Source organism: Spodoptera frugiperda, chromosome 20 (genome assembly GCF_023101765.2).
Source record: "Spodoptera frugiperda isolate SF20-4 chromosome 20, AGI-APGP_CSIRO_Sfru_2.0, whole genome shotgun sequence".
Taxonomy (NCBI): domain Eukaryota; kingdom Metazoa; phylum Arthropoda; class Insecta; order Lepidoptera; family Noctuidae; genus Spodoptera; species Spodoptera frugiperda.
The window spans coordinates 1,334,866-1,351,894 of NC_064231.1; the positions used below are offsets into that span (position 1 = coordinate 1,334,866).

The 17,029-nt window shown below is 37.4% G+C and overlaps 1 protein-coding gene across 3 annotated transcripts in view; it reads right to left on the bottom strand.

The window, feature by feature from the left end:
• LOC118262119 (dedicator of cytokinesis protein 4) overlaps positions 1-17,029 on the bottom strand; it is a 68,290-nt gene that overhangs the window by 5,834 nt on the left and 45,427 nt on the right. For 2 of the 3 annotated variants that reach the window (XM_035573261.2, XM_050701428.1), the window contains exons 10-32: positions 16,762-16,921; positions 16,184-16,307; positions 15,574-15,728; positions 14,491-14,659; positions 14,065-14,199; positions 13,429-13,675; positions 12,771-12,963; positions 11,965-12,212; positions 11,419-11,580; positions 8,668-8,796; positions 8,077-8,221; positions 7,284-7,512; positions 6,577-6,594; positions 5,895-6,051; positions 5,234-5,347; positions 4,752-4,880; positions 4,109-4,303; positions 3,597-3,738; positions 2,918-3,078; positions 2,691-2,798; positions 2,096-2,409; positions 1,598-1,687; positions 366-462 (exon numbers count right to left, since the gene is read on the bottom strand). In XM_035573261.2, coding sequence (XP_035429154.2) covers positions 366-462; positions 1,598-1,687; positions 2,096-2,409; positions 2,691-2,798; positions 2,918-3,078; positions 3,597-3,738; positions 4,109-4,303; positions 4,752-4,880; positions 5,234-5,347; positions 5,895-6,051; positions 6,577-6,594; positions 7,284-7,512; positions 8,077-8,221; positions 8,668-8,796; positions 11,419-11,580; positions 11,965-12,212; positions 12,771-12,963; positions 13,429-13,675; positions 14,065-14,199; positions 14,491-14,659; positions 15,574-15,728; positions 16,184-16,307; positions 16,762-16,921 — 3,621 coding nt within the window. The remainder of the gene's footprint in view (positions 1-365; positions 463-1,597; positions 1,688-2,095; positions 2,410-2,690; positions 2,799-2,917; positions 3,079-3,596; positions 3,739-4,108; positions 4,304-4,751; positions 4,881-5,233; positions 5,348-5,894; positions 6,052-6,576; positions 6,595-7,283; positions 7,513-8,076; positions 8,222-8,667; positions 8,797-11,418; positions 11,581-11,964; positions 12,213-12,770; positions 12,964-13,428; positions 13,676-14,064; positions 14,200-14,490; positions 14,660-15,573; positions 15,729-16,183; positions 16,308-16,761; positions 16,922-17,029) is intronic. The other variant, XM_035573262.2, reaches the window with a different exon arrangement.

The following is a 17,029-nucleotide window of genomic DNA, read 5'->3' on the forward strand; positions in this document are numbered from 1 at the left end:
CATTTCACACGGAGAAGGTTTGAACATTAATCACCACGCTTGCTTAATGTGGATTGGCGATTTCAAACTTAAAATCCGAAAAGATAAGCTGAGGTTTCCTTACGGTGTTTTCCTTCACCGTTATGTCAGTGGCATCTAAATAATCTTAGAAATTACATATAACTCGGAAAAGTCACATTGGTATTTGCCGTTGGTAGGTTTCGAACCAGCACTCTCATGCATAAGAAGCGGGCTCGAAACCTCTAAGCCACCACGACATAAATCACTAATGTTAATAGTTTTTGTAACCTAGCAATAGGTGTCGCATTAAAATGTGTTAAGATTTTTGTGTTGGTGTGTATAAAACAACATATGGCTTTACTTACTGGTTTATCATAGAGATGGCCGTCATCATAGTAGTTGTCGCTTTGTTGTATACTCTGAGATCGCTTGTCCAGTGCTGGGACCGGTGGTAATGGCGTGCTGAAAGAATTCAATATAGTAAGACACATCTATACTAATATTATAAAGCTGAAGAGTTTGTTTGTTTGATTGTTTGTTTGTTTGTTTGTTTGTTTGTTTGTTTGAACGCGCTAATCTCCGAAACTACTGGTCCGATTTGAATAATTCTTTTTGTGTTGAATAGTACATTTATCGAGTAAGGCTATAGGCTATAAAACATCACGCTATAACCAATAGGAGCTAAGCGGAGCGGGTGAAACCGCGCGGAAGTAGCTAGTACTACATAGTTTTGTTAAACTAATTAACTCTTCAACGACTGCACCAAATTGGACCATTATTCCTCTGTTGTTTTTAGGGTTCCGTAGCCAAATGGCAAAAAACGGAACCCTTATAGATTCGTCATGTCTGTCTGTCCGTCCGTCCGTCCGTCCGTATGTCACAGCCATTTATTTCCGAAACTATTGGGCCTACATAGTTGAAACTTTGTAGGTTGATGTATTCCGGTAACCGCTATTCGAATTTTGAATAAAAAATAATAAATTTAAAAATTAAAGGGGGCACTCCATACATGGATCTGATTAAAAAAAAATTTTTTTTCATCTAACATATCCGTGATGGGTGTCTATGGATAGGTCTTTAAAAAATACATTAAGGTTCCTAAATCCATTTTTCGACAAAATCAACCGTTTGAAAGTTAGACGCTTCCAAAGTGGAAAAATGAGTGTCCCCCCCTCTAACTTTTAAAATAAGAGAGTGAAAAATCTAAAAAATATATATGCTGTAGACTTCAATAGAAACTACCAACGACAATTGGTTTGAACGAGATATCATTATTAGTTTTTAAGTAATAAAACATTTTCAAGAACCGCAAATATAAGTTTGTCGTTCATGCAAACACTATGTAAAACCAAGTTATTTTAAAAGTTTTATATTCTGTCATCTACTTGCTGCTACGGAACCCTTCATGGGCGAGTCCGACTCGCACTTGGCCGGTTTTTTTTATTGCCGAGACGGACCATTAGTGTAAATTAACAAAGATTGCGTATGCTGCTCACAAATATGAGCCCCGTGTGACTAGAAACTAGTTGAGGTACCTCGATAAACAGTTAAATAGTTTGTAGACTTTAACACTAGAATTTACATTGTTACTACTTACTTAACAATACTTTCTGATAGTTGTCTCCGTGCCCGAGCCAATCCCGGTCCTAAGTTTTGGCGTAGTTGGTTAAATCGTTCCACGAGTCGTCTGAAAATAAATCATATCACATAGTACATAAAGTTTTTTTTTCAACCAATCTTAGAAATCAATATTCTTAGTATTTTCTATTGAGTAATCTATTTTGAACATTAATAAGTTTACTTTTAAAGTTGATGTTGGTTTGTCTTCAATCTGATGAAAATTTTATTAAGGCTCAATGAAAGACTTCATAACAAAATCAGCATAGATTTTACAGACTATGCTCGATCTCTATGTTTGGTTTCGGTATTTTTTCTCGGCTTATTTCGTTAGGAAATGCCGACCTCATCTAGATATTTTTTATATAATAATTTTGATGTGTGAAAGGGCTCATTTGGCTAGGCTAATTTACAAATATAAATTCATTGTTTCATTGACCAAATAAAACATTTGATAACACAATCCAACAAATCAGACCTATGAAGCGGTTTCACATCCTCAGGCGCCAATCTTCCATGCAGACTGAGCCCAGCATCTACCACGGCAAGCTGCGAAGACACGAGCCTCCTTAGTTTGGCTGCGGCGGCCGCCTCCCTGGGCGAGGCGTTCCGGGCAAACTCCGCCGTCATGAACGCTTGCTCGTACTTCGTGATGCCGCCTTGTACATTCGCGTCTATAGTCCCTTGTAGTCGCATGGAGAATGGATTAATGTTCAGTGTAGGGTCGGCCGTGTACTGCGAGATTAGGCTGCGAAGCTCCCGTTCTGTTGCTTCCATTGTTTCGCAGGCGTACTGGAAGAGAAGGTTTGTGTTAGTACTGTTGCAGGTTTCGAGTACTAAGAATGTGTGACTTTCAAAGTAATTGATGTGTTAAATAGACTGATAGATTTACATATACATAGGATTACCTATGTCATAATGCCACATCTATTAGGTAAGATCACACTAATATTATAAATGTGAAAGTTTGTTTGTTTGGATGTTTGTTCGTCAATTACGCTGAAACTACTGAACGGATTTTGATGAAATTTGGTATATAGATAGGGTATGAGGTATGATAAGAGTGCACTTACTTCTACTGGTGGTATTTCTTCAACAGATCTGGAAATAACTTCAGACCATCGTAGAATGCCTGGCAGTGTGTTCTCTGTCACTAATGTCGTTCGTTCAATCCAAAGGCTCTGAAAATAAACACATTTAAATGTCATTTAATAAAAAAGAAGTAAATAAAAGAGCAAAAAATACCCATAGGGATTTTAGATTTTAAGTCTTAAAATAATAGACTGTAAGTCGCTTTTACCTTAAACTCGTTATCTTTATCAATGGGAGGTTTCTGTAGTGGTCTGTCACAGAGGAAGGTGTCGACATCGTTGCAGGCGTAGAACCGCTTCACTTGCTCCGGAGTACCGGACGGCCACTGACGGCGGGACGCTACCGGCTTCACGTTGCAGATTTGAATATCTATAATGTATTTAATTTTTGATTTGTTGGCATTTAAAGCGTATTGCGTAGAGATAAATAACTGTCGTAGCAATGTGAGATCAATTAAAATCTGGACGGAGTTTTTCATTATGTTCGTTTATTAAAAAGTATTTTAGGTGTAGGTAATAGCAATAGAACATTTTTATTGTACCAATTTTTTTAAGAAATATACTTTAATCGTTCTTTTTAATCACTGTCCACTAGAAAAATCTCTATTCAATCGTTATTTATCACGAACAAACAGCGCGAAGGGAAATTAGTATTGTATGGATACAAAATCCTTTTTTAACTGACATGGTCACTAACACTATCACAATATCCCGTCTCAAGTTATAATGATAGTACAAAATACTGTAATATTTTTTATAAATCTCGAGACACTATTACTTAAATTAATTTTGACCCAAGAACACAAACCAGTCCAGTTACCTCATTAAGCCAAACAGCTACATGAATAAGGTATAAAATATATAATAATAAATTAAAATGCTACTGACACTGTCCGTCGTTAGCGATGACGGAGTCGTCGGGCGGCGTGTTCCGCATGAGTATGTGCGCGGCCACGTACTCGGCCTGCAGGCGCTGCGTGAACGCGCCGATACGCTCGTAGTCGTGCCCGCGGTACACGAACTGCTTGTTCTAAGGAACAAATCAAGTAAATACATGTAGTTTATAATCACCACTCTTCGTATTTGGTCATTAATACATCCTTAGTACAAGTTTGCTTTATGTTTAATGAAATTGAAATGGTGGTGCGTTCGGCGCTCTGATTGGTCGGTGCGAATGAACCAAACAATCAGAGCGCCGAACGCGATCGATTTCGTTAAATATAAAGCAAACTCGTACTAAGGGTACTGACACCAGTTACATTACCAAATATCGGAAACTCAAAACAAATAATAAAGGTGGTAAATCACAGAATTACTGGTCACTAGTACGATGCCGATAATTCCATACGTACTTTTCTTCAATGATTGAATGGTAACAAAGTTGAAATTAGGTAACTTACCCTCACAAACAACGGACACCCTTTCCCATAGAATCCGACCCTGAAGTACTCAGGTTCAGGTCTGAGCTGTTCCATGACGGAGTCCAGGAAGGTCGCATGTGTTCGCAGACAGTGCGACAGACGTGGGTAGTCACATAGCTTCACTTCGTACAGTGTCGCTAGCTCGCGGAGTAGGGGCAGACCTTTTTCCCAGCACTGGAAGTAAAAAACGCAGTTAGTGTTTATTTAGACAGTTTCAAAATAGCTGTAAACATACTTTTAAAGAAGGATTAAATAGATGTGCGCTTTACCTTAAATATGATAAAATGTAACACAGTTCTCGCTGGAGTAACATGTAATCGGGTGTGAGCTTATAAACATGTGGGTGTCTTCAAGTCTAGAGTGAATAGGCTCTTAAGAAACTAGTGCGCCTCACCATCAACGATTACATCACTACTTACCATCAGGTGGGATTGTAGTCAAGCATTAGTTTTTGTCGAATAAAAAACAAATAGATTTGAATGAACCATCTTCGCTCGTAAATTACACTATTTGCACGTCTATTGACCAGTGAGGTAGTCACAAAATACCTAATAATTAAAGTTTTTTGAGACACTAGCAAATATCCTAGATACCTGTTCAGTATTTTTTAAAACAAACGTACCTTTCCACGATCAAAATATTGCAGCACTTGGTTGTAGATGGCTTCTTTACGTTTCCACTCTGGCATCTCCGGGTATTCGGGATCCACGCCAATCTGATCGCTCTCCCAACTCAATGTTTCTGCGTATAACTGAAATGAAAATACACACATTGTAGATGGTAAAATGAGGAATAATAACTGTCAGCCTAAATTGTGGCTTTAATTTATTCTTTAATATTTTGTTACAACGTGCAAAGTTATGCGACTATTTTAAAAGTATACCTACTATGAGAATTAAATCATTGGAAAATATCAATATTTTATAGGGTTCCCAGTATAGTATTTTTGGTATACCCAGTAAAGTATATTTGGTGAATGAAAGTGAAATTTATCCGTCTATATTCCTCACCAAAAGAGATAAGAAACCATGTCTATTATTAACAACTTACTTATGAATAAATAAATCAAACAACATTTAAATAAGCCAATAATCATGAAGTTACCAGTAAAGTGCAGCCCGCTTCGACGAAGTTATCGGACGCGATGTGGAGATCATGCAGCTTGTACACGTAGCGCAGGTACATCTCCTTGCGGTCTATCTCGTTCTTGTAGAAGTTCTGGAAGGAAATCATTTGATAATAATTTATATAAGAATGGTGAAAAGAATTACATACTACCACCAAATCCTCAACTAAACAGGTAATATAGTATATCAATTGCCATGCATGGCGAAAGGATCTTATTTCAAATTTAGCCTGCACTGTGGAAGTGTGGGAGAGCCACGCTTCGGCACAAATGGGCCGGCACGACCGGAGTGATACCACGACTTAACAGAAAACCAACGTGAAACAACGCTTGTGTTCTATTTCGTTGTGTGAGTGGGGTTACGGGAGCCCCAATTACCCACCTTCCCAATCTTTCCAACCCTTGATTCCCCCTACAACCTTTAAATGCCTAACCCCCAAGAGCCGGCAATGCACTTGCCGCTGGTATGTCAGGTGTCCATGAGCGGCGGCGTTATTGTTTACCATCAAGTGATCCCTCTGCTTGTTTACCAGCTTATATCATAACAAATCCAGCGGCTCCCTGAGTTCTATATCAAGTCATCCATCCAACTTGTGGAAGGATGTCCTGCGTTGATGATAACACTTTAGTTAGACTGACCAGCAAGTTGACGGTGGCGGCCATCCTCTTGTCCCTGTGCTCTGCGCCCTGCATGACGGCGCGGTAGTCCAGCAGGCGCTCCAGCAGACGCGTCACGCACGCCACGAACGCCGCGCCCGCCTCGCGCCACCCCTCCGTCGATACTCGCTCCATCAACCTATGTGTAAACACAGGAAAATTATAAGCTAAAATTGTTATTATTAAACATGTGAAACGTAAATACATGCATTTGAATTGTATTTGCATAAACTATGAGTTTTTGTTTAGGTATTATACGTATTTTTTTCTGTGTTTTCGTACCCTTTCTCTTTTTAAAACCAATTAGATATAAATAGCTTTAAAATTTACTCATACGAGTATTATAAATGCTTTACTTTTACCTGTAAATTGTGGCTACTTGCAATTGAAAGAATCTGTCCCAAATCATTATGTGATGACATTTTTAGGACATTACAACACTTGAGACACAATTTCTGTATCACTCAATCTAATTGAAATCACAAATTAACTTGAATTATATATAAAATAACATATTTTCCCTACAAAACACGACCGTATACTCTAACGCAGAATACAAACTAAATTAGTACTATTTTAGTAACAGGTAATTAGTGTACAATTAATACAAATAACGAGTTTAAATACATATTGTTGTGTTTATAAACGGTTGGTTGATACTTACACTGAGCTCAAATGTTCCCTGAGTAGCGTGGACAATATAAATGTTATTAGAATAGGAAAATATTACAAACAGGAAGGATGAACAGTTGAAATAAATGATATATAACATAGATAAGATAGATACATGACAACAAAATACATAATTATTACAATACATATACAATACGTAGATGATAGGATATTAATATATCCTATCATCAAGACATCAAGACTGAAGGTCTTGATGTCTGGCCACCAGGATATTATAGATTTTTTTTGTTTTATATTTTTAAATGATTTTTTTTCACGATTAACAATTTAAAAATGTAGAAAACAATTAATAAAATAATTATAATGTGTTAATGTTAATAGTACTATGTATGGCTAAACAAACATTTCAGGTGCTTACTGTTAATGATTAAAGGCCATGATCGATCTAGGTGAATTTGGTTGGAGTAAACTAGGTAGTATTCAGTACCTGGACGAAAAATCACCATCAAAGCCTCTTCTCACATGGAAAAGGAGACAAGTTGTATAGGATTTGGTACAATTATGTTAAGGTGCTCCCACACAGCGGTTATATAACGTTATACAACAATGTGTAACAATAACATTTGTGTTTAAACAAATTATAACAGTGGTTGTAGAGTATGTTACATGCTGTTATAAATGTTACACAATGTTGTATAACGTTATATAACTGCTGTGTGGGAGCACCTTTATACTTACACAGTATCAAAGAGTCGTCGATAATGATCATCCGCCTTGTTATCTGCTACGAGTGAGTCGAGTTTGTCTACCAAGGCGGCCTCAGTCCGTCGGGCATGTCCCGCGTGGGCTCGCTCGGCTGCCATTAACGACACCAGCGCCCCTAGCGCCGCGCGACGAAGCTCGCCTACTAGTGTTATTTCTAGGAGAGCTCCTACTGCGCCTGGTACTAAGTGGAGTTGGGCTGGACCTGTTGGAACGGTAATATTGGGTAAAAAAATAAATAATACGAAATTTATCTGAGTTGCTTTGGAGAAAGATTTGTACGGCCGACTTAGCTGGTTGAAAGTAATTTTTTTCATGGCATTCATATTGGAATGATATTATAGGGTATAAGAAAATAATACGAGGACATCGAAATTTGTCTGAACTGCTTTGTAGAAAGATTGGTACGGCCGACTTGGCTGCTTGCAAGTTATATTTTTCGTGACACTAAATTTCTTAATCTGACGGTGGTTGGAGCATACGAATGCTTCTAGTAGGAGATTCCACCCCTCCGTAATTAAAACTAAATGTAGGGTAACTCATGTTTAATCGCAAACCCAAATTATTAAACTTATCTTCAAATACTCAAACGTCACTCAATTTTAAGATGCTCTCTAGAATAGTTGTCAAAGCAAATTCTTTATAAAAGACAGAGATAGCACGACATTTAAGTACGCCTTAAAATTGAGTAGCGTTACAGTATTCGGGCGTAAGTGCCAAATAAAAGTAAAACATTTAAGCTTTTAACATACATTCATCAAACACTCACCTAAAAGGTTCCAAGTAGCCAGTACCCTCATGCCGGCGGCGGCCCGCATCCGCGGCCTGTCCGGTCCGCGACCCGACCACCGCTCCGGTTGGAGCGCGGTAGATGTTACCAGGGCCACGCCTAACTCCATGTAGCCTGACCATAACTAAAAGGAAATATATTTTAACAATTAGCTGGAATAAATAGATTTTTCCAAAACTTTGCATTATATTTTACAGGCAAACCTTTATCAGGATTCAAGCTTTTATTTACTTTTTAAAATAAACGCGTATAATCCAATCAAAGTAGTTGTGTTATGTGTAGTAACGTTCGCGATAGTCTGAGATTTTATTATTATTCATTCAAATAGAAAATTAAAAAGTATACAGGATAGAGATAGGTGTTACTTTGCGGAAGTCCATGCTACACTAACAACACAAAACGTTTTTATTGTTTATTTCGCTTGTAGATGTATTTTCACGCTCTTGTGTTTGCATTTGCATGCTCACGCAGCAGAGGTGCAAACACTCATATCGAGTGTTTTGTTGCGTGTCGTGTACGTTTTTGTGTTTTCTTTGATAGTAATTTTTAAAATAACTTTTCACAACATACCTGGGAATCAAACTGAGGCGGTTCGTCTCCTAGGAACCTTTCGAGTAGCGGCTGAGCCAAGTCTTGCAGAGCTGAGAGAAGCACCTTACAGCTTTGTACGCGCAGTACCATCCAGTCCCCTGGGAATACCTAATAAACAAGGCTCATTTGTTAAATTTATTATATCTACTTTTGACAATGAAACTAAGTATGAATTTATTCTTAAAATTTCTCAGTAACTTGAAAGCGGGCTTTGCTTGCCTGTTGTTTCTTATAAAATGAAATATAGATGTTTGTTTGTTTGATACAAATACCCATTTTCCCTTAGCGGAGTCTCCAATGATCTATCTGAGCAAATAGATTATTTTAATTATTTAATGATTAAAAGTATTGCCAGCTGTTCTGGCTGTAAATATCGATAAATTCGATTGATTCGATTTATCCAATATTTTGAAAGCTAGTGGATAGTTAATATTAGGCTAGTTTCCTACTAGTCAAATTCAATACTTTTTCGAAACGTCAAAAACGATATTTTCTATGAATTTTGTATGAAATACTGCGTTATAACGTCATAAGACGTCAAATAGCAGACTTATTCCTAGAAATTTATCTAGAAAATATCGAAAATTAAATAGTTCATCAAAGGAGATTGTCCAAATCTGGCTATTTTTGAACAGGCTGCTCAACAAAAATGTAATTTACCAAAAATTTTATTTATCTACACTAATATTATAAAGAGGAAAACTTTGTTTGTTTGTTTGGTTGTAATGAATAGGCTCAAAAACTACTGGACCGATTTTAAAAATTCTTTCACCATTCGAAAGCTACATTATCCACGAGTAACATAGGCTATATTTTATTTTGAAATAATATTATAAAGAGGAAAACTTTGTTTGTTTGTTTGTTTGGTTGTAATGAATAGGCTCAAAAACTACTGGACCGATTTTAAAAATTCTTTCACCATTCGAAAGCTACATTATCCACGAGTAACATAGGCTATATTTCATTTTGGAAAAAAATAGGGTTCCGTAAGATATTTGGATTTTTCGGACACAAACTGAAAAAAATCAATCAAAGAAGTTACTTATTTTGCGTACGCTGCCTAAACTACAAAAGATAGAACCATAAAATGTTATAATTAATTGTAGATCTTATAAATATCTACAAAAAAGTCCGCGACACACTATACCTATCTATGTCGAGTGAGGCACAACAACCACATTTTTATTTAAAAATCTTGATTTTTTTTGGACTACATTTAAACGCGTTTATTTTACTCATGCTATTAATCCTTATCAAAATAAATTATTTCATCAATAAGTACAGTTTATGTTGATAATATTTGGTCTTTGAATGATTAAAATTGGACGTTTGGTTTTGGATTTGTGGTGAAATTAAAATATTACGATTTCTTCTGCACGGCCCGTTGCGAAGTGGACGTCGCCAAGGTCAGGAGGGGTGCGCGTGCGGGAGAGGGGTATTTAGATCTATGAGTAAGGTACCCGCGGTTAATATTATAAATGGTAACTCTGTGTGAGTAACAGACAGACAGCTGTCTGTTACTCTTACGCCGTTACGACTAAACCAGTAAACTGAACATTTTGATGAAATTTGGTACAGAGATAGAATAGACCCTGAAGAACAACATTGACACTTAATGGGGAACGAAAGAACCTAAGCTACTTTTTATTGCAAAAAAAATAGGGGAGAGTGGGTAAAAATAGGGGATGAATGGTCATATGGAAATTCGTCAGTTTTAAAGTTGTAACAGCGAAACTTTGTATTTAGACACTTAATGGGGAACGAAAGAACATAGGCTACTTTTTATAGCGAATAAAAAGGGTAGAAGGCGTTTTAATTTTGACCACCAACCACTAACACAACCACGCGGACGAAGTCGCGGGCAAAAGCTAGTATTTTAGTAAATGTCTGACGCTAATAACTTTGTAACTTTAAAAATCGATTTTTATTGGTATTTGTTATGATAAGACCTAGTATTTGTAGTAGTTTGCTTTGAATTTGACTTTAGTGCTGCCAATCTGCTGTCAATCTGTTGTGTTTTTCGTCAAAATGACAGATATTATTCGCTTTGTTCTTTTGCATTGTGAGTGTTGAAACTCCAATTTATTGCGTGGGAAAATACAAAGTAGACACATTAGTAGGAAAACATATTTTGTATATATATTATATGAAAATAACACTAACAAAACATTATTGCTGCAACTGCATGGTGGGTCATATAACAGTAGGTTGATGTGCACATATAATAACTATTATTTGGTTTTTAAGCTGGGCAAGGTACCAAAAAATTATTAATCCACCTGCCGGGTTCCTTGACCATATTTTAATTACATATGAATCGGATTAATAATGCAATTTAATAGAAAAAAAAATGTTTTATTTCATGCATAATCAGTTTCAATAAAATGTAAAAAAATATCTAAATATAAATCTTGATACAAAACTAAGTTTGTATCTTCATTCTTACTGATATGAACTAATAAATCAAACATATATTATTAGCTGAAGTGCTTGTTCAAAAATAGCCAAAGTCCCATACAAGTTGGTCAATCCCCTTTATGAATGAGAGTGTGATTATTTTTTAATATTTTATTGTATTGAAAAGTTGTAATAATTTATTTTTGACCGAGGATACTACCCATTTAAGATAAATTAATATTGCAAGCAATAAGTAAAATAAGTATTTTATTCCTTTTAAAAATCTAAAATAATCTATTATATTATATTTATATATTATTTGGTTATACTTACGTCTTGTTCAATAAGATGCCTGAAGACTAAGAAGGCTCGCATGAGGAAGTCTTTCAGTGGTTTCCGATCATGTGGGTGTGGAGCTAGATGGCTCCACAGTCGCTGGTAGTGGACGGGCTTCAGTAGTTCCATTACACCGAGGAGACCAGCTACCATTGATCCCTGGGGGAAAAAAACGTTTAAAATTTACATCACGGCAGTTACTATGAGTTAAAGGGCAGGTGTACTTTTGTCACCGCTACTTATATCGCGGGTGTGTTAAAGGGCGGACTAAGGGAATTCACGTTAAGCAGATATTGGGCATCAGCGCTCTCTAAAAAAATGGATCTTCTCATCTGCGATCTCCAATCCGTTTGCTAAGCATGGAATTCTTATTTTGCAGAGGAATTCTACACGTCCATCAGTGGACTGTCACCGTGTTGATAATGCCAATGAGAAGAAACTGGGATCAAGGCCCTATTTCACCTTTATCACATCAAGTTAAACAGGAAAGCTAAACCGACACCTACTTTCGCTTTCAAATATGAATAGAAATAAGTTACTTACAAGCACAGGCGAGTTTCCTCCAATCAGATGCAGCACAGTCTCCACCAACACATCCAAGGTGTTGAGACAGAGCACATCGACGTCGGGGTCCAGTTCATCATCCTCCACGGGTCGGTCGGGGTCTGGTTTCTTCCACAGCAGAGCCACTAGTTCTCCTATCATCTCAGCACATTGTTGTAGCTCGTCCCGTCGAGCGAGGTGCACTCGTAGGTGGTGGCAGGCTGTTGTTAGGATTATGTTTCTTGCCTCTGTGGAAATAAAAATGTTATGTCATTAATGTGCATTTGTATACGAGTTTCTCAGGAATGAAACTATTGTGTTTGGAAGTATGACATATGATAGTAGAAAGTAAATGATGAAAGCGAAGTCTGAAATGATTATTAAATATTTTACAATCGATGGTTTTGATAACGTAGTTGGCGAAATAATTTCCAAAAAGCTGAAATTTGTAGCTACAGATACAATGATTTTGTTTTTTCTTGCAATGTCAAGCCTTTTATTCGTAAATGTCATTGCCATTGTACAAGTTAGAGTGTACACCTGTTCTTATCTATTTTTACTTTAACTTTTTGGCATTTTGGTTGTTTCCTTTGCATTTTAAAATAATTGACCTCATGGTCATGGCTCTGTTGTAAGTCTTGTCAGTTATTAAACTGTCAGAATTACGGTCCAATCGTATGGTAGCTATAAAAAAGCTACACATACAAAGTGCGAACAGGGTAGGCAGAGCTATGCTTAAAAATCCTTGATACTCTGATCGCACATTTTCAGTTCATCAGAGTAATAATGAAAGAGAGTGTTGTTACCCGGGTCCTCCCCGAGCGGCCCCTTGAGTATGTCCTGCGCGGCGTGCAGTCGTGCCCGTGCGAGTGGTGGCGGCGGCGGCGGGTGGTGCGGGGGCGCGTCCAGTACGAGTGCCGCGGCGCGCGCCGCCTCGCCCGCGCCCAGCGCGCCGCACACCTCGCGGGACACCTCCGCCCACGACGACATCAGCGCCACCTGACACAAGAAAGAAGAAGATTCTTTTTGTAGAGGTATATGTTAAAGAAGGCATGATTAAATGGATAAGTTATAAAAACGGTCTATGTGCGGTCGTGAGTGCGTCTACAAAGTACATACAAGTTCACATACACATAACACCCAGACCCGAAACAACAATTTGTGGATCACACAAAGAGTGCGGGAATCGAACCTGCTACATGTTGCGCGGCAGCCGGTCGCCCAGCCATCACACAGTTTACGCAAAATGCTTTAATCATGAGCAAGCAATTAAATTTTATTCGTATGCATTTTATAACGTTAATTGTTTATTAATGGCTTATATCACCACTGGAATGTATAATAATATAATAAGTTAGAATTTGAAAATAATCACAATTAATATAAAAAGAATTTCAAAGAAAAATGCCTACAAATTACACAAATAAACAAGAATTACCACAACACAAAACAAATTCAACAAACCTGAGCCGGTGCAAGATGTTCCTTGTAAGGGTGTTGCGCAAAAGCCTTTAGCGCATGTAGCGCAGCCCTGACATCTCTTCTGAAGCTATCTTCATACTGTCCACCGGTAGCTCTAGCGAACAGACGTCGAGATCTCACAGCCAGTCTGAACACTGCGCCTAGAGAACGTAGACACTTGCGAATTGGTTCCTGACCTTCCGCGCTAGCTGCCCATTCCGCACAGTGCTGTACTGATGATAGGAGGCCTCTGTAAATAGAATATCGGTAAGATAGGGTTTCTTTGACCCAATAACCAATAGGAATCCGGAACAAAGCGTATATTCGTTTTTCATTGGTCTAAAAGTTTGGGTTAAGTTACTTCTAGGGTTAAAGAAATCTGATATTACGGTAGTGTGAAAATTTGTTCAAATGAAATTACAAATTGGTCGTACACAAGGACGATGATTAATGCTAGTTTCTTTGTGTATGAAGTGTTTGCCCGACCGGCAATCAAAACCAAGACCCTTTGTGCGGCAGTCGTACTTGCGACCACTCGACGAACGAGACAGGTATTGGTTGATATTACTTAGAAGCAGTTTTGCGCAAGTAGGAAGAACTTGTTCATATTATTTAGAAATTTCTCAAAATGTAACTTACTTGTAAACTAGAGCAGCAGAGAAATGTTCTTCGATATAAACATCCAGTACCGGCCTAAAATGTTGAAACCGACTCTCGTCTAGCAAGCTGCATATCGATATCAATACCAGGAACACTGTGCCTGAATGTGGCGTACTGGAAAATAAACGTTATAATTAGTTTAATACAAATCATATTGCAGAATATTATGCATTATATTATGTAGTTTGGCAATGTAAAATTGATTTCAACACAAAACAAACCATTATCAGAGACAATCATAACATACAACTTCATTTGGTATTTTTGAGATTATCAATGCACAAAGTTAGTATTTAAAAAATCTATCAGCTCGTTTTTATTCATAAAATAAACTGGGATTATTGTTTCCAATTAAACTAGACCAAAACGCTAATAATAAATGGCACCAGAGCCTCAGTAACTTACCTATTCCCATCTTCAGTAGAGAACAGCGCGAATAAAGCGTCTAGTACATCTCTAAGGAACTTGATGAGTTCTTCACAGCTGAGTCCGTCGCCCAGTCTCAGTACACGAAGTAACGTCTCTTGCACCTTCTCTGGACGGGCGCGCCATTGCAGTAGGGCTAGGAGATCCTCTGTGGAGGTGGATACGAGACATCTTTTAGTAAATAATCGAATCAGAAGGCCCACACGATTTTGTGGTTGTGTGTAGACTAACATATACTTAGTTTTTCTGTAAATACGATAGATGATCAATAAAACCAAAGTACAATGCTTTTCTCGAAACGTATAAATACGAAAATTGATGTACTTTAATTACACTTTCTTCTCATTAATTAAATATAACAGGAAAGAGTTTATCAACCAATTTAAATGTCTGTGAAAGACTTTCACATACACAAGAAAAAGGTATGCTAAGAAATGTTCACGATAATCAGTACAAACACAAGTTCTTTCCTTAAATTAATCAAATTGTTTACCAAACAAGTTATTAATCTAAAACAACCTCGCTAGAAGGACTCTCGTGACCGACATATTAGATGCGTAGTTAAATTAACAGCGTTTGAACTCGCGACCCCTTGATTGGCTGTCAGTTATTTAGCCATTAAGATTTGGTCACATGATACGAGATTGTGTTACGAGGCGAGAAATAATTGAGGTGACAAATGATGAAGGAATATAATACCTCTGTGGTATAATGTTGCATAAAATATACAGGAATTAATATAAGTACTATGTTCATTCTCCTAAAAATAACGTTTTAAAATAATCACACATTTTTGCTTAGTGTTTCTGCATAGTTTGTTGACTGTGTTGATTCCCAGCTCAAAGCATAACAAAATTTGGCTAGGATTTTATATTGTCCAGATAAGCTAAGCTACTCATAAATTCAGTGACTACCAGAAATAAAACACCAATTTTAGTCATTAGGTGAGGGATAGGCCTGTGTGATGTTATGGACGTCTAGTGGCAGATGTTCTAATGATAATAATGATTACACGGAGCCTGGACGTATGTACACAATTTTATTTTTTTAGTAAGAACTTACCATTTTGAGTTAACTTAGTGGAGCACAGTAAAGTGCTGATGGTGCAGTTTTCTTTGGAACTTCTTTGGAATGTCGGCACGACGCCGTTGACTGAGCCCGCGCGGGCACTGTCTGCTGCGCATGACGGTAGGGACAGGTAGCTCGCTGATGTTAATCTAGGGAAGAAAGTATTATATGAAATTATGCTAGTTGTTACAGTAGCTACAAAAAAACAAACAATACCTTTGGACTGTAGTCCTATACTAGGTACTTTACTTGTAAGTAAAGTACCTAGTATTGGGACTGAAAATATGGTGTTTCTCGCTAGAATCTTTTTTTGTTTGTGAGATGTTGTTCAGCAAACGTATGTGAAGTAGTCTTAGGATTACTTGTCAAACCCGCCACAAGCTCTTAAACCGGTGCAACTCATGTATGTCAGGATCTACAGTAGATCCAATCATGAAAACACCGGAACACTGAAGTCCGGCGCGTCCCAAGGACATTAATGACTGTCTTGGATCCCGCAACGATATAAATCAGAAGATATTATTAGAAGTGAAAAAGAAATTTTCCACTTCCCTTAAGCCTAAAGAGTTGTTATTTAAGAAGGTGTCATGTAACGTATACTTACTTGGTAGGATCGTCGCATTTGTAAACATACAGTTCATGTGCACCATCCCTCAAAGTAGCCCCGCTAGCTTCCATCAATCGGGCGAACGCGAAACCATACAGTTTCCTCTCCGTTTTGTCTCTCGCTGTAATATTCATTAATAATATTTACTTACACATAAACTACTGAAGTTATGTTTTATTTATTTTTATATTTCTTCCAATCTACGGCGCGGCCGGCACGATGTCTTTTTACTCTTCTAATCAACCTAATGATATGATTTAGGAGCATTGAAACTTTTTTTGTGACACCACCACAACATTAAAATTATCACATAAAATTTGTAAAGAGCCTTCTAATAAATTGAAATAAGCTTCAAAATATATATAATGGACATTTTTCTTCTTATATATAAAAAATTATGTCTATTCGTTAGTCTCGTTAAAACTTGAAAACGGCTGTCCGATTTGGCTAATTTTGGTCTTGAATTATTTGTGGAAGTTTAGGGAAGGTTTTAAAAGTGTAAAAAATAATAATTAAGGCTGTATGAAGTTTGCCGTGTCAGCTAGTGATAAATATTGTAATAGATTTATACTTACTGGAACAATGCCTAAACTCGATGCGGACATGTGCATTAGTGAACGTCTCCAGTGGCACAGTGAGCCGCAGGTGCTCTCCCCACGCCGGACTGTTGTTGTGGTATAGTACCACTGACTCGTACGACGTGGACCCATTGCCACTCGCTCCCCATACACATTCCTGAAATAAGGTTTAGTTTATTATTTATAGCATATTTACGAAAAAAAAAAAAAAACAGAAGAGAGAACATTGTTAGTTATCTGAATACGTAACGCAAGTATTGGTTTA